Source organism: Chelonus insularis, unplaced genomic scaffold (assembly GCF_013357705.1).
Source record: "Chelonus insularis isolate UGA/USDA-ARS -01 unplaced genomic scaffold, ASM1335770v1 contig_43_pilon, whole genome shotgun sequence".
Classification (NCBI taxonomy): domain Eukaryota; kingdom Metazoa; phylum Arthropoda; class Insecta; order Hymenoptera; family Braconidae; genus Chelonus; species Chelonus insularis.
In genome coordinates this window covers 84731-111744 of record NW_023276581.1, presented here as the reverse complement: position 1 = coordinate 111744, position 27014 = coordinate 84731, and the positions used below count along the sequence as shown (strand labels likewise).

The window sequence follows — 27014 nt, the reverse complement described above, 5'->3', positions numbered from 1 at the left end:
ATGAAGCAGAAATTTGGATGATGCCATGTCAATTGAGATATTTATTTGTGCGTATATTATTACATTGTTATCCATTGCATCCTGAAGAACTTTGGAAACAATTCAAGGGATCAATGTCAGAAGATTTTACAATACGTTTTGAATCAATTTTAGGACAAAAAAAAGCATATCTGCATGTAAATTCTATTCTTTGTAACGAAGGATCCCACATATCAAATTTTCCATCTATGGAACAAATTACAGATTCAGAAGATATAAATGATAACGAAAGTAGAGAACAAGACGATGAACATGGAATTCAACAATATCAAAAATTGAATCAAAAACAAAAAGAAATCGTTGATTACATATTAAGTATTATCGATACCAACAACAATAATAGTATATCAAATTGTATTTATATAGATGGACCTGGTGGATCTGGGAAAACATTCATCTATACAACCTTATGGTATTTGTTTAAATCTAAAAATAAAAAAGTTTGTACTATGGCATTTACAGGGATTGCTGCAACATTACTCCCAAATGGGAAAACTGTTCATAAAACTTTTGGTTTACCTGTCCCTCTTTTTTCTGACTCATCATCTAACATTAAAAATGATTCCAAACAAGGTAATTATTTAAAAAGTATTGATGTCTTTATATGGGACGAAGCACCAATGTCGCCAAAATATGCTTTAGAAGTAATAGATCGAACTTTGCGTGACATGATGAATAACCATCTACCATTTGGTGGAAAAATATTCATTTTAGGAGGAGACTTTCGACAACTACTACCTGTAAAAAAAAATTCAACGAGAAGTGAATTAGTGAATTTATCCATTAAACATAGTTATCTTTGGCGACAATTTCATCAATTTACGTTAACCCAAAATATGCGAACGTTACCTTCAGAAATTGCATTTACTAAATTTCTAATAAATATTGGTGAAGGTATTTTGAATGATTCTCATGATAATTTAGATCTTCCAGTTGAATGTAGAATATTCAAATATGATAAAATAATTGAAAACATGTGTAAAAAAATAATCACAGATAAATGTTATACTAAATTATCAATATGTGCTATACTTGCAGCTAGAAATGTGGATGTAGAAAAAATTAATACCGAAGCTGTAAAATTATTAGATAATTGTACTGAAAAAACGTATACAAGTGTAGATAGTACTGAAAATTGTGATAATGGCAATATTGACGATGCTATATTACCAGAATATCTAAATACATTAAATCCACCCAATTTTCCACCTTATGAACTTATTCTGAGAAAATATTGTGTAGTTATGTTGCTCAGAAATCTCAACATTAGTGAAGGTTTATGTAACGGCACAAGATTAATGGTTTTGAAACTTGGACATAATCTTTTACAATGTAAAATATTGAATGGTGATAAATCAGGAGAAGTAGTATTTATCAACAGAATAACATTGTATTGTGAAAACACATATCCTTTTACATTTAAAAGAAGACAATTTCCACTTACAATAGCCTTTGCTATGACCATAAACAAGGCTCAAGGACAAACATTTGATATGATTGAAATAGACTTAACAAAAGACGTTTTTAATCATGGACAATTATATGTAGCATTTTCAAGAGTTCGATCTTGGGAAACTTTACAAGTGTACATGAATGACCAAAAAACAAACAGAATTGTTAAAAATTACGTTTACAAAGAATTATTTTTATAATTTATCGTTTTTTGACATTTTAAATAATATTTCATAAATGTTTCAATAACGTAAACTAAGGAAATTTTTCTTCCATCAATCATTATAATCTATTTCTACATACCCTGTTTTAGACTATATTACCTATTAATATTCCTAGAAAATAAGCAATTTCAATCGTGTTTAGTGGGTGGACCAATCCATGGGCATAATAAATAATGAGTTGATCAATTAGTAGGCATTCAGAATGGTTGTTAAGCGAATAATTACAAATCTATGTTAGAATCTACAGTATATTAATATTAACTTAACGAACTTGATTATGAAAGTTCTATTCTATGACATAAGTAATTCAAAAATTAATGTCAAATATATACAAATAGATACTCGAATATTTTATCGATATTTCTATTAATGCATTTTTTTTATCGATTGTTTGCATATACTATATTATAATTCATAACGATATCTTGCCATATTTCAAATTTATGCATACCTCAGTATGATATTGTTATTTTTAAATTATTCGGACGGACATTAGTCCGATGAATCGATGTTTTTGAGTATTTAATGTAATTTTATAATTCATTTAAAATATTACTATCCTTATGTCACTGTCAGATTTATCATATACATATTACGATGATGACGATAATAATTGCAATATAAAGTTAGAAATGTTTATAATTGCAAAGAAGCATTTAATTTTAACTTAAACACGTTGGAAAAAAAAATATATTTTACAATAAAACGTCAATTTCATTGATATCACAACAGCGCGCTCGTAGAGCGTGCAACCTGTCCTGTCTAGTTACATTTTAAATCAATATAATTATCACATCTTAAATCAAGATTATTATTACATATTAGTTTAATATTGTTATTAACTAACAAATCAGTATTATTACCTACATATAATTCAGGGTTAATCCCCCTATTCAAATTGAAGTTATAATTTTTACCAGAACTCTTGTTTAAATTATCTTGACAAGACTGCTTCTTCAGAATGATTTGATTAAGATCAGCAACCTGATCACCGGCGCGAGCCCTCACCGACCCATCATCCTGCTGAACGAACGACACTTGATCATTTGGCAACATTTCTCCACCCATTATAATCCTTTTTGTACTATAACTTATGTCCACCTTATTGTGACTAAAGAAATCATCTCCAATAATTATGTCAAAAGTCAGGTTAGGAACTACAAGCAAGATGTGTGATAAGACTCGATCACCCACCACGAGTTCAGTTGAGATTTGACGACTAACTGTTACGACCTTCTTACTAGGTGCCATGGACACCCTTACGTTATAAACAGGTAGCACTGATAAGCTATCATCAAGAGCTAACTGATTATAGAAATCCTCAGAAATTGCCGTGACCTCACTTCCCGTATCAACCAACGCCCAACTTTCTCTATCATTAACTTTCACCTTTACTCTCAGCAATTTTTTCTTTCGATTAATTTGACTTTGTCCATCCGGACAACTAACAATATCATCTCTTAGGTCCTGAATAAAATCGAAGCCACTAGGACGTGGTAATGGACCAGTTTTTATCACGTCCATATTTAGGTTAAAGATTGCGAACCATTATTAGCGGAATTACAAGTAGCTGAACTAACGATCGCCTGGTTGACATTTTGAGTAGCTGGATAAGCGGGATGAGGAAACCGCGTATCTTGAAGGGACCACTGCGATTGATAATCAACTCGATTGGCTGTAAGATATTCACCATTGGGGACTGGGATTCAATGGTAAATGACTGGATTAGGATGCGATTGAATGTACTGATGACCATGACATGATTGCTCATTCCACGGTCTATAATTTTTTTTATTTCTGTGCCTAAATCTATCTCGGGTATTATTTCCAACTTGAATTGCATTAATATTATTATGACTCACATTATGGTGATTAAACGAATTAGGTTGATAATTTAGCTGACTTTGATTTTGTACATTGTTATTGTTATTATATAGTTTCAATTTTTTACTGACTTCTTTTTCTCTATCATACTGATACGTGCTATCCAGCTGCATTAATGTTTGCGCTACGGCACTGGTATCAGACAAATTGACTGATGACAACGCCATACGTATACTCGGCGGATATTGCAACAAAATTGAGTAGTTTATTTCATAAACCGAGGACAAAGAATTAGGATACTTTGCTTCTTTCAACTGATCATAGAAATATGACTGTAGTGAGCCATCAGTCGACTTATTGTATTTACGTGATAACCATCTATTTTTATGTTCGACTTGTACCGGGACTGAATAAAATTCATCTTTATAATAACGCTTAAATTCATCAAACGATCTTATACTATCGCGTACCACATCAAACCAGGCTTTGTGCCTACCCTCAAGCACACTATCAATTACTAATATTTGATTTTTATTACTCTTTATATTCTTGAAGCGTAAATATCGATCCAAATCATCAATAAATTGAAGAGGATTCTTATCCTGACTCTGCAACAAAATTCAACATCAAATTGTGGAAAAAATTTAGATGAATTTCATGACCCATTTGGGGAGTTAAAACAGATGTTGAAAGACACTGCCTCGCCAGTCCAAGTAAATTCTCTTTCATTTTCTTTGGCGTCGTCGGATGTCTATCTGAAGAATGATTTTGGGCGTGGACTTTTGTAAAATGGCCAAAATCAAAATGGACTACGAGAAGATGCAGTGGACTATGCCAGGGTATATTCCCTTCAAATTCGTTGAACGAGAAGTTACATTATTGTTCGATCCTAGTAAAAATCTTTTCGTTTCTCGTAGTACTCAAGAACACCAGAATCCACGACCTGAGGCTAAAGTCACAATTAAAGTCACTAAAAAATCTCGTAATCCAGATGTTCTTCGTATTTCAATAAGAGATAAGGAAACAAATGCATACCAATTACTAGAATGGAATAGTCGTACAGCCACGGGATTCTGTCCCTTGGTTTGTCATAAGATAATATAATTCCTGGTGTGAACCCATTCCGTCAAAAACATAGGAAATTGTCTGAAGTAAAAATCAAGGCTCTTCACGAGCTTGTTGATCAGCTTATAGAACTCGGTTATATTACCAGGACTGACAGTATTTGGTCTAGTGAACCACTTTTAGTAGCTAAAAAAAAAGGATCTTGGCGATTATGCATAGATTATCGCAGCTTAAACGCTCGAACTTTCAAGTCTGGTTATCCGTTACTTAATATGCTGAGAATCCTACAAAAAATTGGTCGTCCTAATTTCATATCCACTGTTGATATTTCAAACGCCTTTCATCACATCGAGATCAAGCCTGATGATAGGAAGTACACAGCTTTCCACGTTGAAGGAAGAGGGCAGTTCGAGTGGGTCAGAATGCCTTTCGGGCTGACTGGTGCCCCCTCTACTTACTGTCGCCTCGCTGACATCACGCGAGAAAAGATTAGGGATAGAGTGTGTCTCACTCATCCGCATCAGTCGATCGAACAGCACATCTTTGTCTACCTCGACGATTGGGTTGGTGTCAGTGAAAAAAAAGAAGATCACGATATTCTTCTAGAAACATTGTTGACTGTTCTAACTGAACTTGGTTTCAAATTAAATCGCGAGAAATGTAAACTTTACTGTAACAGGATAGAATATTTAGGTTTTGTGGTAGATAATGGTGGTATCCATGTGAGTAAAGAACTCATTTCACCCATCTTGGATTATCCAGTTCCCAAAGACAAAACGCAATTGCGTAGGTTTATTGGCTTTGTGAACTGGTATCATCGTCATCTCAAGGACATTGGTACTACTATGGCTCCGCTTCATAAATTAACTAGTCCTAAAGCTAAATGGTACTGAACGAAAGAGGCGCAAGGGGCGTTTCTCAAAACTAAGGAGGCTTTGGCTAATGCCCCCACTTTATACCCGGCAGATTCTTCATTGCCATTTCGCCTCTACACTGATGCAAGTGATGTGGGAATAGGCGCGATTGTAGTCCAATACGATGAGAAAGAGGATAAAGAATATCTAAACTGCTGTATCTCGAGACAATTAGCAAAGGCAGAACGTAATTACCATACCTTTGACAAGGAGTGTTTGGCTGTCATATGGGCGGTTACTAAACTGCGCCATTTTATTGAGGGCAGTCCCGTAACAGTGTATACCGATCATTCTGCATTGATACACTTGACCACCGCGTCAAATCTCAAAGGTCGTCTGTCCCGATAGGCAGTCTTGCTATCAGCTTTCGATCTTAAGTTTGTTCATTGTCGTGGCACTCGCAATAAGGCGCCAGATGCTTTGTCTCGTGTTTTCGAGGGAAATCTTCATCCAGACCCTCTCAATCCTCCTAGGGCGTATGAAGACATGCCTGAATATTCCTCCAATCTAACCTCTATTACACTCCCCCTTCAAATAGCAAGGGCGAGAAATGGTATAGTTGCTCAGATCACTACAAGGTCAGAGGCCAAGAATAAGAACTCCACTTCCTGTTCACAAGACTCTTCCAAAGCAATACCATCAGATAATTCCTCGAAGAACTCTTCTCAAACGACTTCTCCAAGAAATGCTCAGGGGAAACCTTCTGATCTCATCTCTGACATTGATAATGAGGAGGGTATTGTTGTAGACAATTCTTTTCGAACACTCTTGTTAAAACGTAAAGTAGATAAAGAGAATTATGCTACTTGGTATCAGAATAAGGTTTATTTACTTTAGAAATCACCCGATAAGCTTCCTAATTGGTGTTTAAGAGATGGTCATTTGTGCAGCCGCAGAGAACTGGAAAAAGGCAGTTGAAGGTCGTCCAAGGGCAACAGCAGCCGACGTCAGAAATCGCTGCGGTATCCCAGGATTCCTCGTTTGATATCACCACGGTGAGCTCGTACATCATTTTTGTACCTTCTGTGAGGGCATAGGGCGAGCTGCGCCATAATTATTTGCAATATACGAATATAATTACTATCGATATCACTTGGCCCTTCTAGCAACTGTTACTTTCTTGTTCCTCTCGTGCCCGGCTAGAATTCCGGAGATTGTACGTTTATTATAATCTACTTAAATTATTCATATTTATTGTTATAATCTCAATTAGACTGTTAGGTTATATACTCTGTAATTCATGCGAAAAGCAGGTCCGCTTGAGGTCGCGGATTGGTAGAATCCGGCGTACAGGTGTATTAAACAGATCGTTCATATTGCCTATCATGAAAGACACTTTCCAAGGGATAACATCTTCTTGCCCCTTTTGCATGTGTATTTGCAGGTTTTAACTGACGGCTAAGGAATACTAGTCTAATGAATGAATGGCTGAAATAACCATTTCGCGGTAAAAGAGTAAAACCAACGCAAAAATGTGCGTAAGGGACGTAGGAATATTACTGCAAAAAATTAGGATCCCAAATGCAAGGGAACTCTTGCAAAAAAAATGCGAAAGAGTGCAAAAATTACTTTTTCCCTAATATCTTGAGAACGGCTGAAAATATGAAGAAAAGTTTCAAGTAAAAGTTGTAGAAAATTAAATTCTTTACAAAAATGTATTCTTACATTTTTTACGTATTATTTACGTATCTCTTACCGTTTATTATTTATATGCCATTAAAAGGACCGTGAAACGTAGAATTTTTTAAAAAATTATTTCATATTTAAAAAATTTTTTCTTAAAAAAAAAACACATCAGAGAGCTCCTTTATTTTTCTGACAATATTTTCAAAGGTTTTTTTTTGTTTATGATCTTTTCATTAATTAATATTAATTTGAAAATTTCAAATTAATTTTTTTTATATTTAATCGAATTAAATTTTTTTTTTCTGTCTCTCATTTGATTTAGCATAAGATTTACGATTCAGTATGTTCTCTTACTTGAATTTTCATTTTAATCCACGTGAGATAGATAAAAAAAAGGAATTGGAGGACTTTTTATTTCTTACGTTACTGCCGCTGAGAGAGAACGACATATTTCTTCTTTTCACTCGCACTCATTACATTCTTCTGCACATGCACGGTGCATAAAGAAGTGTGAGTGCAGAGAGAACGGCAGTTCCTTTCGTTTCACTTACACTCACTATTTTTTTATACACCTGCGGAATACACTACAAAATATAAGTGCTAGTGAGATCGCATGCTCCTTTAATGGAAATGCAAAAGATAGAAACGGGCCCATTGAATCCTACTGTAAACATACAAAATTTTACTACTGGTATTATTCTATATAAATAGTCAGCAGCTATGGACATTCTTGGTTTTGAGTCGAAAATGCTTTTTGACTCAAGTATAAAAAATCTTTAAAAATTTTTTAAATATTTCAAGTATGGAAAATTAGGTAAAAAAAAGTGATAATTCTATCAACTATTGCAACTTTTTGCAATGCTAATATAGTTTCAACATCGTTACATACAGGTGTGCTAATTTTTAAACCTTCGTGATGACCGGAAGTTGACTATTGAATTTATAAGAAATAATAATTCTGTAATCTGTGATCTTCTTTTCAAATAATCGAAAAATAGTATCATTTATAAAATCATTTTAATCAAACTGAAAATTTGCACATATATTCTCAATAAGCTCTCGAACCTGGCGAGGACTTCTCAAAAGTGAACGAGATAGATTAAACGGGGCAAAGACAGACAGAGAGAGAGAGCTCATACAACCTTTTCCGCGCTTCCTAGTGCATTCCCCATTCCCTAAATTAACTAGCGCTTTTCCCGAGAGATCCTTTCCAATCTCCACATCATCCAGGAATCCCATTATTCACTATATGAGTACTCTATCCATATTCTCTCCCTCAGATCTCTCCCCCTTCAACCATCCACAATCTCTTTCCCCCCGGCGCGGAAATAAACCTCTTCGCCAGGAGACATTTCAATATTTTACTAACCTAGACTAGCTTAATGCTAAATAGTCACTAGTCCTTATTCTACCCAATAATGGGTGTTACTGATAACTATTTAAAATAACGTGTGGCCAATTTGTCACATAATTTATCATCTCAGACCAGCTTAACAATAGATCTGTACATCAGACTACTTTATATAAACTCGAAATGCTGATTGGAAATAAAATATCACAAAACTAACTTTCTTCAATTTCCAATAAAAATCTGATGTCAAAATTCTGCGTGAAAATGTCTTCGAATGATGAAATATCTAATAAAATAGTGCCAAGATATGGTAATAGTCATTAGTCATTGATCTAGTCAATACTACGTGTTACTAATAACTTTCTGCAATATCTTAGGTCTAATTTATTATATATTTTACTATCCTGGTCTAGCTTAACAAATCATATTATTCAATAATAACATATTATTTAAACATCAGTGCTCTGCAGTGGTCTGGGCGCGATCCGAAAGGTCCACACGACCAACTTCCCAGTGGAAAAAATCAAAAAACAATTTGAATAGAACGCGTTTACATTTTTTATAACAAATGGAATTGTTATAAATGAAATGAGTCTGTTTTTATTCATTTGATATAGTTAGTTAATTTATTTCAGTAAAAGAAAAAAATGTGCGTTAGAAGAATTCGAATGTACCTCATAGATCCTTTTTTTCATTATTTACAACGAATTTCATTGTTATACGCAAAAAAAGTATGTTTTTATTTATGGCATACGGTTGGTGACATTTTTTTAGTAAACGAAGAAATTAGGCGTTAAAAGTACTCATATACATAGAAAGGGTCCCTATTTTTATTGTTTATAACAATTTAAAACTTACTATTTAAATATTACTATGATCAATAATCACTTGTTAGTAACACAATTCCATATTATTGACAATTATTATTGACTATTATAGCGTCTTTAATGCTGTTTTCTCAATCCTGACACGAGTTTAAAATTCTTTCATTGGTGATATTATTTTAAAATTTTATTTTTTCGGTGAAATATTGTCATCATATATCCATACAAGTATTTCAATCAAAAAACTGATGTCAAATCTCCACGTCAAAATGTTTTCAAATTATGAAATATGAAATAAAATAGTGCCAAGTTATTGTAATAGTCATTAGTCAATGATCTACTCAATATTAAATGTTACTAATAACTTTCTGCGATATCTTAAGTCTAATTTGTTATATATTTTACTATCCTGGTCTAGCTTAACAAAGTATATTATTCAAAAATCCGAATTTAGATGTAAAATATCACAGAACGAAATTTTTAACTTCCTAGTGGGAAGTTATAGTAATGGGTCCGGTTTTGCGAATCGCTAATTTTGACATATCTCCACGTTTTAAGGTCCCCAGAGTTGGATACGATAGTTTTTACGTGGACGTCTGTGTGTGTATGTACGTATGTACCTTCGTGCGTATGTGCGTATGTTCGTATGTGCGTACGTGCGTTCGGAATTATTTTTCGCCTCGATTATCTCAAACAGAACAAAAAATGATATCGACGTGGGACCAACTGCATTCGACGCGTAATTACGTAACTTAGAACTGTTTAGATTTTCAGCAAAATCGGTCGAGCCATTTTTTTTGCAGAACCAAAAAACTAGCAAAAATGGAAAATAATCTGAATTTCTTAATTTATAAATTGTACCATTTTTTAGACAAAATTATGAAATCATAAAAAAAATATGAATATTGAATAATTAGAATACTTGTATGAAAATATGGTGATAATATTTCATCAAAAAAAAAGATTGAGAAAACAGCATTAAAGACGCTATAATAGTCAATAATATGAAATTGTGTTTATAACAATTGAACATTGTTACTAACAAGTGATTACTGAAAATAGTAATATTTAAATAATAAGTTTTAAGTTGTTATAAACAATAAAAATAGGGATCCATTCTATATATATGTGTACTTTTAACGCATGATTTTTTCTTTTATTGAAATAAAGTAACGAACTGTGTCCAATGAATAAAAACAGACTCATTTCGTTTATAACAATTCCATTTGTTATCAAAAATGGAAACAGGTTATATTCGAATTGTTTTTTCATTTTTTCCACTGGGAAGTTGGTCGTGTGGACCTTTCGGGTCGCACCCAGGCCACTGCAGAGCACTGATATTTGATTATTTGGTATTGATTGGTTATCGACCCAGTCCCAAGATGGCCGCTGAAGTTCCTGTCAGCTGGCAAATTCAAACTAACAATTAATCAATTCTCAACAGTTACTAATATCTATTTGGAATAACTTGGGACCAATTCGTCATGTATTTCATCATCTCAGACCAGCTCAACAATGGATTCGTACATCAGACTGATTTATATTATCTCAAAATGCCAATTTGAGTGATAAAATATCACAGAACTATCTTTTTCTAATAAAATACAAAAACCTGATGTCAGAATCCATTGTAAAAATGGCTCAGAATAATAAATTACATAGTACACAAGTTTTGCAAACTAGTCATTAGTCCTTAATATACCTAATAATACGTGTTAACAATAACTTTCTGCAATCACTTGGGTCTAATTGGTCCTATATTTTATCATCTCAGACCAGCTTAACATTGCATTTGAACATTAGACTGATTCATATCATCTCAAAATGCCAATTTGAGTGATAAAATATCACAGAACTAACTTTTTTCAATTACTTCCATTGACCCGATGACAGGATCCTTTGTAAGAATGGCTCGGAATAGTAAATTACATCGGTAATCAGTCACAAGTTATGCTAACTAGTCATTAGTCCTCGGTCTACTCAATAATACTTGTTACTGATGACTATTTGCAATAATTTGAGACTGATTTGTCATACATTCTACCATCCTGTACAGCAAACAATAGATCTGTACATCAGATTAATGAATATCATTTAAAAATGCTAATTTAAGTGATAAAATATTACAGAACTAACTTTTTCTAATCACTTTCAACAACCTGATCTCAGAATCCCTTGTTAGAATGGCCTAGAATAATGCTAGAAAATAGTTCTAAGATATGCTAAGTACTCATTGGCCCTTAATCTTCATGAGAATAAGTGTTCCCAATGACTATTTGCAATAACTTGGGACTTATTAGTCGTATATTCTACTATCGTGCACTAGCTTAACAATGTATACATTCAAGAAGGCTCATTTGGAAATAGAATATCACAGAAGTAACTTGTTTAATATCCAATAAAAATCTGATGTAAAAATTCCTCGTGAAAATGTCCTCGAATGATGAAATATCCAATAAAATAGTCCGAAGTTATGATGAGTAGTCATTGGTCTTTAATCTACTGATAATAAGTTTTACTCATGACTATTTGCAATAACTTGGGGCCAATTTTTCATATATTTTATCATCTCAGACGAGCTCAACAGTAAATTCGTACGTACGATTGCTGTAAATCATTTGAAAATGCCAATTTGAAGACGAAATATTACAGAACTCACTTTTCCAATTACTTCCATTGACCAGATGACAGAATCCCTTGTAAGAATGGCTCAGAATGATGAATTACATAGAGCGTTTTCCATTCAGAAAAAAAAGTCGACACAGTGCAACACAGTGTAGACCATACTATAGCAAAAACCTAATGCCAACTAGAGCTTGGTAACTTTAATACTTTCATTGGCAACACTACTTTTTCACAACGACCAGCAAATTAATGATTGACTTTTAAAAAAAAATAATGAATAATACAGGTAAATTGAGAAAATTATCAGATATAAAAGCTTTTCTTTATGAAATTAAGGTAGTATTTTTTATTATTTACACAATGCAATGCTATGTAAATGTCAATGTATGTATGATCTCGAAATTCTTATTTTTTTTAAAAAGAGGTTATGTTTGTATGTAAATAAACATCGGTTTATTTAATGCGAGTGATTAAAAATTCTATATTTTATTTGAAATTGATTAAAATTTTTATTGTAGGTAAAGAAATCGCTTCTATTGAAGAAGAATATTTAGACGAAGAATGGCTACATAATAACGAGTCAAACAATGGCCTGAACGATTCAACAAAAGATAATAATAAGAAAACAAGAGCAGAATGGACGAAACCAGCCGTTTTAACTCTTATGTGTTTATATGAAAGTAATGCTCATTTAATTAAAAATCCAAAGAAAAAGGAGAAACTATGGTCTGCAATTTCTAAAGAAATGAATGAAATGGAATTCAATGTATCTCATGAGCAAGTTCGCTGGAAATTTAATGCATTATATGCAAAATATAAAGAGTGTATTGACTATAATAATCAATCAGGAAGAGGTTTGAATACTTCGATGAAATGGAATCTATTTTTGGGTACAGCACAAGAGTCAATTCTTCGTTTACATGATCCTTCTTCTTACCAAGTCCAAGTGAACTATCAACTAGTTCAACTATGCCAACAAATCCAGGTGTTTCATCAACATGCAGTAGATCATCATCTAGTATGAGTAATCCATCATCAAGTGCTAGTACAACATTGAAAATGAAAGAAAGTATATCACCAGTGAGTAATAAAACTTCATGAAAAAATTCTAAAAAAAAACATAAAAATGATTGTGTGAAAAAATATGATCCATCTTCAGAAATAGTAATCAGAAATCCGAAAAAACTGAAGAAAACCACAGAAATAGATCGTGTGTTGGATTTTTTGAATCACGAACAGAAAAGAAGAATGGAACGTGATGAAGAACTACTCAGTAGTATAAAAAAATCGAATCATTTGAAAGAGCGACAGTTATTAATTCGCGAAAAGGAACTGAAGGCAAAAAAGATGATCGAATATAAGAAGTTAGAGTTAAAAGAGCAAAGCCAAAAAGCAATAATTGAAATAGAGAAAAGTAAGTGCAATTTGCTAACAAAACTACTCAATAATAAAGAAAATCAACCGAACAACAATACTTCAGAGTCAGATTCTGACTAGAATTTTTCATACAGAGATAACGTATTCTATTTTTATGAAAAAAAAAAAACCTTTTTTGAGTTCTCAACAACGAATTTGACTTCATCGTCATTTTCCAAGTATTCGAAGAATATTGCGATGAATAAATGTAAATTATTGTTGCGATTAATATTACATATATTTATTACTTACATGTTACATTAATTACCATTATTATAATATATAGTTCTTCATTATAATTTCATTTTGCATAGTTTATAATTAATAATTGATTTTTTTTCCTTTAAATAATGATTAATACATCCGAATTGATTATCATGGCAATAATGATTAAAATTAAACATATTAATCTGTTAAAAGAAAAAATCAATGTAAAAAAGTAATGGGAATTGTTCTTCTCAAGAGAACTTATAAATATTTAATCATTCTATATTTAAAAAATATGAAGTTTTTTCCGTCGATAACTATCTTTAGATCATCACTGATCATTTAAAGTACATTATTTTTGAGGTAATTTATTATGAATGGCTTTGAAAAGGTGTTTGGAACAAAATTTCTAATGAACCTAAAAAAACTTTTTGAATAAACTTTTTAAATACTTTTTGAATAATTTTGTTTTCCTTTTTATGAATATTTATTAATTATGAATTATTAAGCATACAAAATTTTTACGTATATACAATTATATAAAAAATATCAAAGTGGAACTATTCTATTTTCTGGAACACTGAATAATTAATTACTGTTACGTTTCATTTAACAAAAGCTTGAGTAATCGTTCTCTGTGATCAATACCATCAATATTCTCATCCAATGGATCTTCAAAATCTGAATCATCATCTTCATCGGTATCCACTGGAGTATCATTTTCATTAATACAGTAATTATGGAGAACACAAGCACTCATAACGACTTTTACAACAAATGGTAAATCTGTATATTCGGTGAAGAATTTTATTCGACGAAATCGACCTTTTAAACATCCAAATGCTCTCTCAACTACAACTCTTGTCGTTGATATCAATCGATTGAAGTGCCTTTCATTTGGAATCAATAGTCCATTATCTTTGTATGGTTTAACAAGCCATGGAAAGATGGGATAAACAGAATCACCAATAATGTGAGTATTCATTGGAAAAAGTAAATTCTGATTATTATTAGCTGCATGATATAACGGTGATCTTCTGAGGACTCGAGCATCATGTAGAGATCCAGGTTCACCACAATAAACGTTGATAAATCTCATTTCAGGATCAACTACTCCTTGTAAATTAATGGAATGGTATTTTTTACGATTATAAAAATCACGACTATTTACTTTGGGTGTTACTATTTTCACATGTGTGCAATCGATTGCACCTATTACATTCGGCATCCCTGCTATTAATTGAAATTTATTTGTGATGTTTGGAATTTGACCATTTTGTGGCCATTTTATTATATCAGGTGATTTGTAAAGAAGAAAATCGGCAACTCTTCGTATAATCCTGAAGACAGAAGAGATAGAAACGTCGAAGCGTTCTGAAAATGTTCTCAACGGCTCAGTATTGCCGATGAACCACAAAAAAATGATAACACTAATATCTGCTGATATTGGTATCTTTCCTAAAACATTACGCGGATAAAATGGAGATCCCTTAAAATCACCTGAAAAATAATTAACAATCAAAATAAATAAATTCAATCCATTTTATTGAAATAATGTGATAGAGTAGACGTAAAAAAATGTTTTACGTATTAAATTGTACGCAGTTCGCCGAGATACTCGTCAATTTTTCCTGAACTCGTCATGATTCCATGTATTGACAACGTTTAAATAATCTTGGATCCTTTGAATTCGGCGTTTAGATGTTAAGTGAATGATTAAAGGAAAATATAATCGATCATACTCGTCATTCTCCTCCTCCCATATCAAGCCTTCGATTGAAGAATCACTATTACTACTCTCCACACTTCTACTTTCAGAAGATGAGCTGTTATCATCATTGATTGTCGAAGCCAAATGCAATATAGCCACACGTTTTAGCATCTGAAATGATAAATTCGTAATATTTTCATAGTCTCATTTTTTGTAATAAAAGAAATAATTTATCTATAGTTTAAGGTTTGGCTGGACTTGAATTTTGACTCCAAAAAAGGAAAAATTGTTCTCTACAGCTTACCCTGTGAAAAATGAGTACTTTTTAACGATTTAGGTCTCAATCAAAAGGTGAGACGTTTTTCTAGGGTTATACACCCGTCTTTCTTTTTTTTAAATAAATTTGTAATAATTAAAACGAATGAAAAAATTATTATAATTTTATCACTGCGTTTTTTTTCACAAAACTTCATATATAGCCCTTTACACTATTTTTTCAATCATTTATAATTATCTTTCACATAAAAAAATTGAAATAAATAATTTATATTCGGTGTAGAGAAATTTAAGGTGATAATACTCCGATACTATTTTCTATATTTATAACTATTTTCATAATTCCAATCCAAATTATTTTTTATAACCAACACTCAACTTTTATTTCAACTCGCCTCCGGTGGAAACTAAACTATAGAAAATACAACAAAGATTGAAAGTCTATTTTTTTCTCCTAGTAACTTTTATAAACTGCCCTCTATCGAAACACAATAAAAGTAGATGTTCCATTTATAAAATTAGTCGACACAGTGTCAAACACAGAAAGGTTTTCTTTAAATGGAAAACGCCCATAGTTAATTAGTTACAAGTTATGCTAACTAGTCATTAGTCCTCGATCTACTTAATAATACTTGTTACTGATGACTATTTGCAATAATTTGGAACTAATTTGTCATATATTTTACTATCTTAGGCTAGTTTAACAATGGTTTTGTACAGCAGACTGATTTATATCATCTCAAAATGCCAATTCGAGTGATAAAATATCACAGAACTAACTTTTTGTAATCACTTTTAACAACCTGATTTCAGAATCCCTTGTTAGAATGGCCTAGAATAATAGAATATGCAAGAAAATAGTTCTAAGATATGCTAAGTACTTATTGGCCCTTACTCTACGTGAGAATCATTGTTACCCATGACTATTTGCAATAACTCGGGACCAATTTGTTATATATTTTACTATCCTAGACTAGTTTAACAATGTATATCATTCAAAAATGCTGATTTGGAAATCAAATATCACGGATTCAACTCTTTTTAATATCTAACAATAATCTGATCGAAAAATTCTTTGTGAGAATGGCTTAGAATGATGAAATATCCAATAAAATAGTCCCAAGTCATGCTAAGTAGTCATTGTCTCTGTAGTTTGAAAACCAAAAATTATTAATTGAGTTCATTTTTTCAGAGCTAAAAGATCGATAGCGATCGAGCTACGCCGTAGGATGTGGTCAGGAGATGTGCACACACTCAATAGACACTTTTCTTGAGCTTATTATCAGTTTTATTATAAAAATAAATTATTTATTACGTTAACAATTATTTTTTAACAGTTTCCGAGCTTAACTGAACTTTATTGAAACTGAATAAAATTTATCACGAGCTTGAAACGATTAAGAATTGCAAAATAGGAACGAGCGATAATCGAGCACGTGTACTTAGGCGTCGCTTGAGCGTTCATGGCTGCAACCACGTTGTAGCCGGTGTCGGTAGACCTAGCTCAATGATAGAGCAACTGTCGTTGGCTGGGTTAGAGAAGAAGAGCTAGGATTCGCCGTGCGCTGGAACAAGAGCTAGGATAGGGGCTTTGCGCACGTCGAGCTCGATATCGAGCACAGATCACGCGTCTCAGGATGAATGAGCGAATAGGAGCTCTTCCTCCTAGGATCTAAAATTTTTCTCGAACATGAATGAGAGTAACTTGAGTTTCTCCATGGAGCGTTTGTCTATGAGCTTGATCAATAACAAGCTGTGAACAGTAGGATTTTCCTAGGAGTATAATCGGATGGATTTCATCTCCTTCGAGCTTAGAGTTCGTTAGGCGACCACCAACTCGAAGTATACTTTTTTTGATTAGCGAAAGCTGCGAGCATAGAGACAAAGTGCGATGATAGCAATTGAAGCCCATCTCGCAGAGCTTTCAATTCAAATGGAAAGTGAAGTCGTTGTATGATCTTTACCCGGATGAGCTGAGCTGGTGGTTTTTCCTCTGAGGAAGGCGATGAAGCGTAGACAAAGAGCAGTGATGCGTGAGAGCTTGTAAAGCGATGAGTATCTTGATAGAAGGGACCACAATGGATGATCTTCTTCAGATGGAGCTTTAGCTGCGTGCAATAAGACGCCTGATCTTTCTTCTTTGTGAGCGAGAGCTAAAGGTTTGAACTGTAAAGCTGGCCAAATGAGCACTTAAGCCACTCAGATCTTTTCCACCAGAGCTTGAAGCCAGTTAGTTGGTTTGTATTTCATTTTCCAGGGACGTAAAGCCATTTAGCGGTTGGATTGAGTTTTGAACTTTAATATAAATGTATGTAGCCATGACTAACTGCGATGCATCTGAGAAGCCATGTATTTCTATGTATGAGCTGGAGATCATGATGAGCCATCTAGGGATGTAAACATGAGCGAGATATGGTAACTCATCTCGTAGGTGCGTCCACCGTTGAGAGAGCTGAGCAGGAAAACCATCATCCCATCCTGATTTGTTTAACCAGAGCTCTTTAATAAGCATTTTTGCTCGAACTATTACTGAAGCTAAGAATCCGAGCGGATCAAAGAGCTACTCCGGAGAGCACTGAGCGTTTCGTTAGTTTCTTGAGCGTTGAGCTTTCCGGTGAGAAAATGAATTGATCAGATGCAGGACTCCAAGATAGTCCAAGCACTTTTAGTCCTGTATCATCTAGAGCTTGAACAGGAGCAGTTGAGAGACTTTGTATAGCTAGAGCTTGTAGAAGAGCAGGGCCATTGCTTGACCACTTTGCAAGAGGGAAGCTCCCCGCCATGCAGAGCTTTATTAGATCTTGAGCTATGAGCTGAGCTTCTTGCAGAGTATCTGAGCCACCGAAAACGTCGTTAACATAGCGACCTTCCGTCATAGGAGCTATTGCACGATGATATTTCATGCCTTCATCTTCTATTAGTTGGAGTAGAACTCGTACAGCTGGCCCGGTACCATAGGTAACCGTGGTGAGCTGATATGGATCTAAATTGTTCTGTTCATCGAGCCAAAGAATCCTCTGAAGATCCCAATCTGCTGAATAAACGTTTATCTGTCGAAACATCGTCGTTATATCAGAGCTAAAGATAATTTTGTGCCGTCTAATCCATGACAAGACGTCAAAGATGTCGACTTGGAGCTGGGCACCAGTATGAAGAACATTATTGAGCGAGATACTAGAGCTTGTCTGAGCTGATCTATTGAAGACGACTCTCAACTTTGTAGTAAGACTCCGCTCACGTAGAACTCCATGGTGCGGCGAAAAAAAATGAGGCAGACCATTGGCTTGCACCGATGACCCCTCTACCGGGACCCTTAACTCTCCTGATACCGAAGTATCATGTGCCAAGGTCATCTCATACGAGCGATCACCAGATACAATACCTGGACTTTCTCTTGAGCTTGATTGAACTTCTGGACCACGCCTCATATGTCCTAGAGCTTGATATTCGTTCATGAATTGCGTGTAGAGCTGATTGAGCTTAGAGTCATTTGAGAGTCGCTTGAGCATCGATCGAAGACATTTGAGAGCTAGGGTTTTGGATTCTCCAAGAGTTGGTGGTGATGGAACTATTGGAAGTCTCACAACATATCTTCCGGTTGCATCCCTTAAGTGAGTTTTGATGAAATGAGCTTCACAGTGTTCTTCATTTGGAGTGAGCTTAGAAGAATGAGCTTGAGCTGTCTTTTCTTAAAGCCAAAACTTGGATAGTAGTTCAGAAAGATCGCGATCCTGTTCCACGTTGAGCTGGAGGATCACAGGAACTAGTAGAGCGAGATAGAGCTACTGAAAAGCTTATCGGAAGACCAAAGGTCGAGCTTAGAGATTATTCTGGAGCAGGAGCTGAACTAGAGCATAAATCAGGAGCTGGTGGAGAGCTGCGTGTTGAGTTGAGCTGAGCTGGAGCATGAATCAAGAGCTAGTGGAGAGCTTAGCGGTGAGCGGAGCTGTTGAGCTAACAAGGGAGAGAAACTTTAAGCTAACAACAAAAGAAATAAAAATTAATTCCTGAGCATGACTGTCAAGTTTAATTGGAGCTTATCAACCCATGTGGTTGGAGGTTGTTGAGCTGGAGCTGAATCGGATGAGCTTGAGCGGGTTGGAGCTGCAGGAGCTGGAGCCAAGCTCATTTGAGTGGCCTCGCCTTGATGTATTGTGGTATGATGCTTCATACCACAATGACGACAACGCTTTACACATCGTGTCTGCCAAGGCAATTGCTGCAAAGCCGATACTGCATTGTGAGCTTGAGCCTGTTGGGTGGAGAGAGCTTCCTGTAGTCTGGACAGCTGGCGATGAAGTGATCTGTGCTGCCACAAAAATCAGAGACGTGGCCCGGATCTGTTGGACCTCTGTACCCTGCCATCCAGCGTCTGAGCTTGTTGGCCAAGCTGTGCTGAGCTGCTGGCTTTGCACTAAAGCCACGACGTTAAGCTCGATTTAATGGAGCTTGAGATGCAGGAGCTGTAAATTGAGCTTGAGCTGTGGCAGCATATGACCGAGCTGTTGATTTCTTAAGTTGAGCAAAGCTGGCCTTCGACGGTGACTTGAGCTTTGATGGTTTCTCTGAGGTGAGCACAATACTCTCAAGAGAAATGGCTTTAAAAGTCAGAAACTTTTGGAGCGAGCTAAGCGATGGATAGGCGGTGTTCGTGCCGACAAACTAAGTGGTAGACAAGTGGCATGTCTCACTTGTCAACTTCGGCATCTAGAGCTTTTAGCGAATCGCAAGCTTCTCGAACCCCATTGATCAAGTCGTGGAGACCCTTAGATGTTGTTTCTACCACTGAGCTGTCGCCGAAGAGCTTGTCGAGCTGTGTTGATATCAACTGCCTTTTGTTCTTGTAGCGTAACGTGAGCAAGTTCCATGCGATGGTGTAGTTGTCATTGGTGGTCCTTAAATTCTGGAAAAGCCGAACCATGGCCTGGAACAAGTCTGCGAACTCCTTCCAATCCTGGTATTTTCTACTGGAGGGTTTGATCTTGATTTTCTCAAAGAGATGAGCACCAGGTGAGCCAGATGTACGAGCTACAGGAGAACTTAATAGTTGAACTGAGCGAAGAGAGCTGATAAGGTTGGTCAGAATTGACCGAGCTTCGTCGTAGACCTCTAATGTTACATGATAAACCTTCTTTTTCTTGTACGAGGAGCTAGGATAGAGCTGAGAGAATTTTGTAGCAAGGTCATTGTTCAGTTGGCTAAACAACTGCCACGTCTTCTCAAGAACAGAGAGCTTGGATTCGAGCTGAGAGAGAGAGAGAGCTTGTTTGCATCTCCTGAGCGACAAACATCAAGAGCTCTGGAAAGAAATTCCTTTCTTTCATTTTAAGAGCTAGTTGAGCTATGAAGTGAAGCTCGACGTCGGCCTCGGGCACTGATACGTTGGTCATTATTAATGACGAGCTTAGAATCTTCGAGCACCAGCACAAAAATTCCCTTTTCTGTTCACTAGCACCAAAGACACACAAAAAAAAATGTGAATAAGTTCACTGTGTTTATGTGAAGCCCTGAAGTTTTTTACTTCTAAGCACCACACTGAACTAAACTCACGACGAATGAGTGTGAGCGAGAGAGCTTCTGAAGTTAATAAGCCCGAGCGACAGAGCGATACTTCGCGTGAGCGCGCAAACGCCAGAACAAAGAAAATGTCTTTTTTACGAGCACTTGTCACTTCACTAACCACATCCGGCTCGAAGGACCAATTTGTAGTTTGAAAACCAAAAATTATTAATTGAGTTCATTCATTAACAGCTAAAAAATCGATAGCGATCGAGCTACGCCGTAGGATGTGGTCAGGAGATGTGCACACACACAATAGACACTTTTCTTGAGCTTATTATCAGTTTTATTATAAAGAAAATACAAGTCCTAATATCAATGCTCTGCAGTGGTCTGGGTGCGACCCGAGATGTCCACACGACCAACTTTCCAGTGGAAAGAATGAAAAAAAAACCATGTTTTGTTGTTATAATGATAATTATTATTATTAAAAATGTCACAGTTATTATTATTATTTATTATTATTCACAATATTATGCATAAAAATGCTGGACGAGTGTGACGCCGCCGCCACGGCCTTGACGCCCTCTGTAGCCTTCCCATCCTCTTCCTCTTCCTGTATCGCCTCTTCCTCGACCTCCACCTCTTCCCCGCCTCTAGCTCTACCTCCTCACCGTCCTCTCCTTCCGCCTCCACCTATCTATCTTTCTCCGACTCTACCCCGAGCAGCGCCTCCTCTTTTCTCATCTCTTCTCTCACTTTCTTCCTTTTCTCTCCCACCTCTTCTTTCTTTTGGAGTTCGGTGAGCCCCTCCATTCTTCCCTCTGCCTATAAATGTAAAAAAATAGCAATAATTATAATGGTAAGAAAAATAAACATAAAAAATATATATATACATAAATATATGAACAGACAAATATATAAAAAGATAGATAAAACACCAAACATATCAATAAATAAAATAAAAAACAAACATACAAATGAATGGATTGATAAATACATCTGTAAGTAAATCTATAAAAAAAAAAATGAAATAAACCAATAAAAAAAAAATTAAATGAAATATAAGTCAATAAAAAAAGAATGAATAAATAGAATAACAAATACATAAGTCAACAAATAAATGTAGAAAAGATAAAAATTAAAAAAAAAGATACACCAACATATAGAATATAAATAAATCAATGAAGAAATAAAAAAATATACAAATAAATAAATAAAAAAAGTACATAAATCAAATAAATATACAAATAAAGAAAACATACATAAATAAATTTGAAAAAAATGCATAAATAAATAAATCTATGAATATATCCATAAAAATAAATTGAATCAATAAATTAATAAATAAAAAATAAATATACAAAAAAAAACGATACATAAATAATTGGAAAAAAACATAAAAAAAGAATAAATACATACATAAATAAATAAAAGAACTAGTATATAAATCGATCGTTATATAAATATATAAATCTATAAATAACTCCAAAGAGAATAAATGAAATCAATGAATTAATAAATGAGAAATAAATATACAAAAAAATAGATACATAAATAATTCAAAATATATAAATAAATAATTAAATTGAATATGAATAAATAATTAAATTAATGAATAAATCGATAAAATAATTCCATGAAAATAAAAATAAAATATATAAATTCTGAAAAAATTTAAATGTAAGAATGATAAATTGATATATAAATAAATCAATGAATAAATCAATAATAAGAAATAATTATTTAAATTAATAAATAAATCTATGAATAATTCCATAAATACTAATTATAAAATATATAAATACTAAAAAAATTTAATTATAAAAATAATAAGTTTTGGAAGATGTCTTAGAATGTCCCGCCTTCCCCTGCACTTAGCCACAGGGCCTTTGTACAGGGTCTGTTTGCACAGTAAAGGCAACCTTGCCTTGGTTCCCTTCTGAGTCCCGAAACAGTCCCTGTCGATTTCCAATATATATATATCATGGTGGTACGAAAGAACGTTATTTCTGCCTTTGGAGATTCCGCTAAGCCCCATGGGTCCCCCGGTTTCCTCAGCCTTAGGTAGGCAAGATCTATAGGCCTGGTGTCAACCTAAGAGGTCGTCCCAGTTCCACAAGAAATCGTCCTACCCTCGGAGATTCTGCCGGTTACCTCAAGGGTCCTGGTTTCAGACTCAGCATCAGCAAGGCTGTACTACAATGGGGTGTCGCCTGGTTCCCCAAGGGCATCGTGGCGGCAATAGCACTTTTTGTACTATTCAGTCATCAGCACGATAGCTTACGCCCTTGACTGCCCTCTGAGAGGCCTCCCGCTCATCGTGGTCAGAGAAAAGACTATATTATAAATGGGTCTTGTCTCAGCCGGGAATCGAACCCGCTACCCATAGTGCGCTAGGCTGGCACCTTACCACTTAGGCCACGATGTCGGTATAGAATAATAAGTTGATATGTAAATAAATTGATGAATAAATATATAAATAAGTAAAAAATGGATAAATAAATAAATAAAATAAAAAACGAACATACAAATAAATAAATTGATTAAATTAATAAATACTGATAATAAAAAAAAAAGAAAATTGAAGAAAATAAATATACAAATAAAAAATAGATACATAAATAATTCATGAAAAAAAATTAATTAATTCATTAGTTAATGAATAAATCTATAAAATAATTTCATCAAAAATAATCAATAACAGACAAATAACAAACATATTAATCAATAATCAATGAATAAATAAATAAATCAATTAATGAACGAAAAAAAAATAAATACATAAATATATAAATGTATAAAAAAAATAAATAAATAAAAAATAAATATAAAAAGAAGAAATTGATACATGAATAATTAAAAAAGAAGAATAAAACAATAAAAGAATGATGATAATTACATATGTTTTATCATTAATTATTAACCGATAATAAAATTTATATATACACTACTTACCAAATTGAGACTGCACGTGATTCAATGAAAACATTAATGAACACGTGGTCTCCAATTCCTACAAAAGTTACTTACAATGCAACTAGATGCCATCTAGGTCAAAGTGCACTTGAGTATTGATTTATTAACCTTCAATATCATGGTAAATATATTGTAAGGAAATAATCATTTCAATTGATATGCGTTTGAGTATTGGTAAAAGAATTAGTTAGTGGCGCTGCCGTGCGGCCAGTGCATGAACAATAATCAATTATTATCGATGGATTGAATTGATATACAAGTACGGTCTGTTAATAAAAGCGAAATGTGACAGATATTGATCTAAAGATATATTATCGATTTGATAATTTATTTTTTCTCATTCATATATATATTCATTTATTTTTCGATTATTTATTTATTTATTCTTTATTGATTTATGGATTTGTTTTTTTATTTATTTATGCATGTATTAATTCGTTCGTTCATTCATTCTTTATGTTTTTTTTTACTAATTATATATCTATTTTTTATTTATTCATTTTTTTGATATGACATATTTTTAATATTATTCTAAATAATTATCTACAGGGTGGAAGACCATGTTTGAGAGGATAAAAAAGCTAATAATTTCATTATAAATGATTTTGTATGTTTTCTTATTCATCTATCTATTTTCTTATTTTTTATTCATTTTTTCTTTATTTATTGATTTATATATTTGTTCATTTTATTTATTCATTTTATTTTTTTCCATTTAGATATTTTTTTTTTCCATTATTTATTAATTCATTTATTCGTCGATTCATAGAGTTGTTATCGAATTAATAAGTATTGATTGATTAACCTTGCCGACATCATGGTAAATATGTTGTAAGGAAATGATCAATTCAATCGATATGCGTTTGAGTATTGGCGAAAGAATTAGTTAGTGGCACTGCCATGCGGCCAGAGCAAGAAAAATAATCAATTATTATCGATCGATTGAATCGATATACAAGTACGGTCTGTTAATAAAAGCGAAATGTGACAGATATTGATTTAACCATCAATATAAATACAAAAATCTGTAAAATTGTAAAATGATCAATTAACCGAGCTGGTAAAATTGGTTTCAATTATCACAGTGATTAACCATTGCAATATTGAATGTCGCCGAACTCCATTTTCCTATTAATGAATAAAATGAAGTAAGCGTTAAAATCATTATAGATAAGAATAACACACAGCTATGCCCTTTGTTTACTAGTCTTTTACCCTATGGAATTTGATTTAAACAACGTGATTATAGCAATAGATCAACGTGTATAAGGTATTAGTTTCGCATAAAATATTCCGGTTATAAGCAAATTTATTATTATTTCTTTATTATAACGTGAATTATTTTTCGAAATAGTGTGATAGCATTGTGTTGTTTTTTATTTGTTGAAAATTTCTTAAGAAAGTAAGTAAATATTGATATTTTTGTGACTAATTATATACATTGTATTGTAGTACTAACTCATCGTAAATCTCGGTATTATCCATATCGTTATCAATTCATCGTAGATTATTAGGATCATTTATTGTAGCGTAAAATCATTGTGTTGTCGTGTAGTATAAAAGAGTAGTTAGTCTCTTTTTTCAGCGAAAAATTATTGAATCTAATTTCCGTCTGCATAGAGCGATGGGATTCTAGTAAATAAATGAAAATTATTGAATCTAATTTCCGTCTGCATAGAGCGATTGGACATTGATAAATAGCAAAAAGATACTGTCTATCGACATGAGAACAAAAAAGCAATCACAAAAAACTAAAAATAAATAGAAAAAATATCAGTGCTCTGCAGTGGTCTGGGTGCGACCCGAAAGGTCGACACGACCAACTTCCCAGTGGAAAAAATAAAAAAACAATTTGAATAGAACCCGTTTCCATTTTTTGTAACAAATGGAATTGTTACAAACGAAATGAGTCTGTTTTCATTCATTTGATATGGTTAGTTACTTTATTTCAGTAAAAGAAAAAATTGTGCGTTAGAAGAATTCGAATGTACCTCATAGATCCTTTTTTTCATTATTTACAACGAATTTCATTGTTATACCCGAAAAAGTATGTTTTCATTTATGGCATACGGTTGGTAACATTTTTTTAGTAAACGAGAAAATTATGCGTTAAAAGTACTCATATATATAGAAAGGGTCCCTATTTATATTGTTTATAACAATTTAAACAATCAAAAAATTTTTTATTCAAATATTATTATGATCAATAATCACTTGTTAGTAACAATGTTCAATTGTCAAAGACAAAATTTCATATGATTAACAATTATTATTGACTATTGTAGCGTCTTTAATGCTATTTTCTCAATCCTGACACGAGTTTAAAATTCTTTCATAGCTGATATGGTTATTAAAATATTTATTTCGATGAAATATTGTCATCATATATCCATACAAGTATTCCAATCATTTAATATTCATATTTCTGCAATGATCTTGAAATTTTGTCTGAAAAATGGTATAATTTATAAATTGCAAAATTCAAGTAATTTCCCGTTTTTCCAATTTTTTGATTCTGCCAAAAAAAATGGTTCTACCGATTTTCCTGAAAACTTTTTCAGTTCTAGTTTACGTAATTACGCGTCGAGTGCAGTTGGTCCCACGTCGATATCATTTTTTGTTCTCGAGATAATCGAGGCGAAAAATAATTCCGAACGTACGTACGCACATATGGACATACGTACATACACACACAGACGTCCACTGGAAAACGGTCGTATTGGATTCGTGGGACCTTAAAACGTGGAGATATGTTAAAATTAGCGATTCGCAAAATCGGACCCATTACTCTAACTTCCCACTGGGAAGTTAAAAAAACACCATGGCTGGATGTATGTACTGAGAAGAAAAACATTTAATAATTAGAATAATAATAAATATTTCTTAATGAAAAATAATATAAATTGTGATAATTTTCATACCTTTCAACGGTGTATGGAATGAATGTTTTTTCAATGACATGTTGTGGGTTGAAATTCTCCG

The 27014-nt window shown here is 33.4% G+C and overlaps 3 protein-coding genes across 3 annotated transcripts; all 3 read right to left on the bottom strand.

Moving 5' to 3' along the window:
• Nucleotides 1-3421: 3421 nt before the first annotated feature.
• LOC118069814 (putative uncharacterized protein DDB_G0288037) lies at nucleotides 3422-3766 on the bottom strand. The gene has a single exon (XM_035088146.1). The coding sequence runs from the start codon at nucleotides 3764-3766 to the stop codon at nucleotides 3422-3424; it is 345 nt and encodes a 114-aa protein (XP_034944037.1).
• A 10399-nt stretch (nucleotides 3767-14165) lies between these two features.
• LOC118069813 (protein ALP1-like) lies at nucleotides 14166-15211 on the bottom strand. Its single transcript, XM_035088144.1, has 2 exons — nucleotides 15169-15211; nucleotides 14166-15067 (listed from the first exon to the last, which is right to left on the bottom strand). Exons 1-2 carry the CDS (start codon nucleotides 15209-15211, stop codon nucleotides 14166-14168), a joined length of 945 nt encoding a protein of 314 aa, XP_034944035.1.
• A 2895-nt stretch (nucleotides 15212-18106) lies between these two features.
• Nucleotides 18107-19725, bottom strand: LOC118069812 (uncharacterized). Its single transcript, XM_035088143.1, has 2 exons — nucleotides 19600-19725; nucleotides 18107-19237 (listed from the first exon to the last, which is right to left on the bottom strand). The coding sequence occupies exons 1-2, from the start codon at nucleotides 19723-19725 to the stop codon at nucleotides 18107-18109; spliced, it is 1257 nt and encodes a 418-aa protein (XP_034944034.1).
• Between the last annotated feature and the right edge of the window lie 7289 nt (nucleotides 19726-27014).

What these genes read in the sequence shown, in the direction of transcription:
- LOC118069814 (XM_035088146.1), bottom strand. Translation starts at nt 3,766, where the DNA reads ATGGCGTTGTCATCAGTCAATTTGTCTGATACCAGTGCCGTAGCGCAA.
- LOC118069813 (XM_035088144.1), bottom strand. Translation starts at nt 15,211, where the DNA reads ATGACGAGTTCAGGAAAAATTGACGAGTATCTCGGCGAACTGC. An exon ending in CGAGTATCTCGGCGAACTGC is followed by an intron (nt 15,068 to 15,168) that starts GTACAATTTAAT and finishes ATTATTTTTCAG; the next exon opens with GTGATTTTAAGGGATCTCCA.
- LOC118069812 (XM_035088143.1), bottom strand. Translation starts at nt 19,725, where the DNA reads ATGAAGCATCATACCACAATACATCAAGGCGAGGCCACTCAAATGAGC. An exon ending in AACAACCTCCAACCACATGG is followed by an intron (nt 19,238 to 19,599) that starts GTTGATAAGCTC and finishes CTTTAAGAAAAG; the next exon opens with ACAGCTCAAGCTCATTCTTC.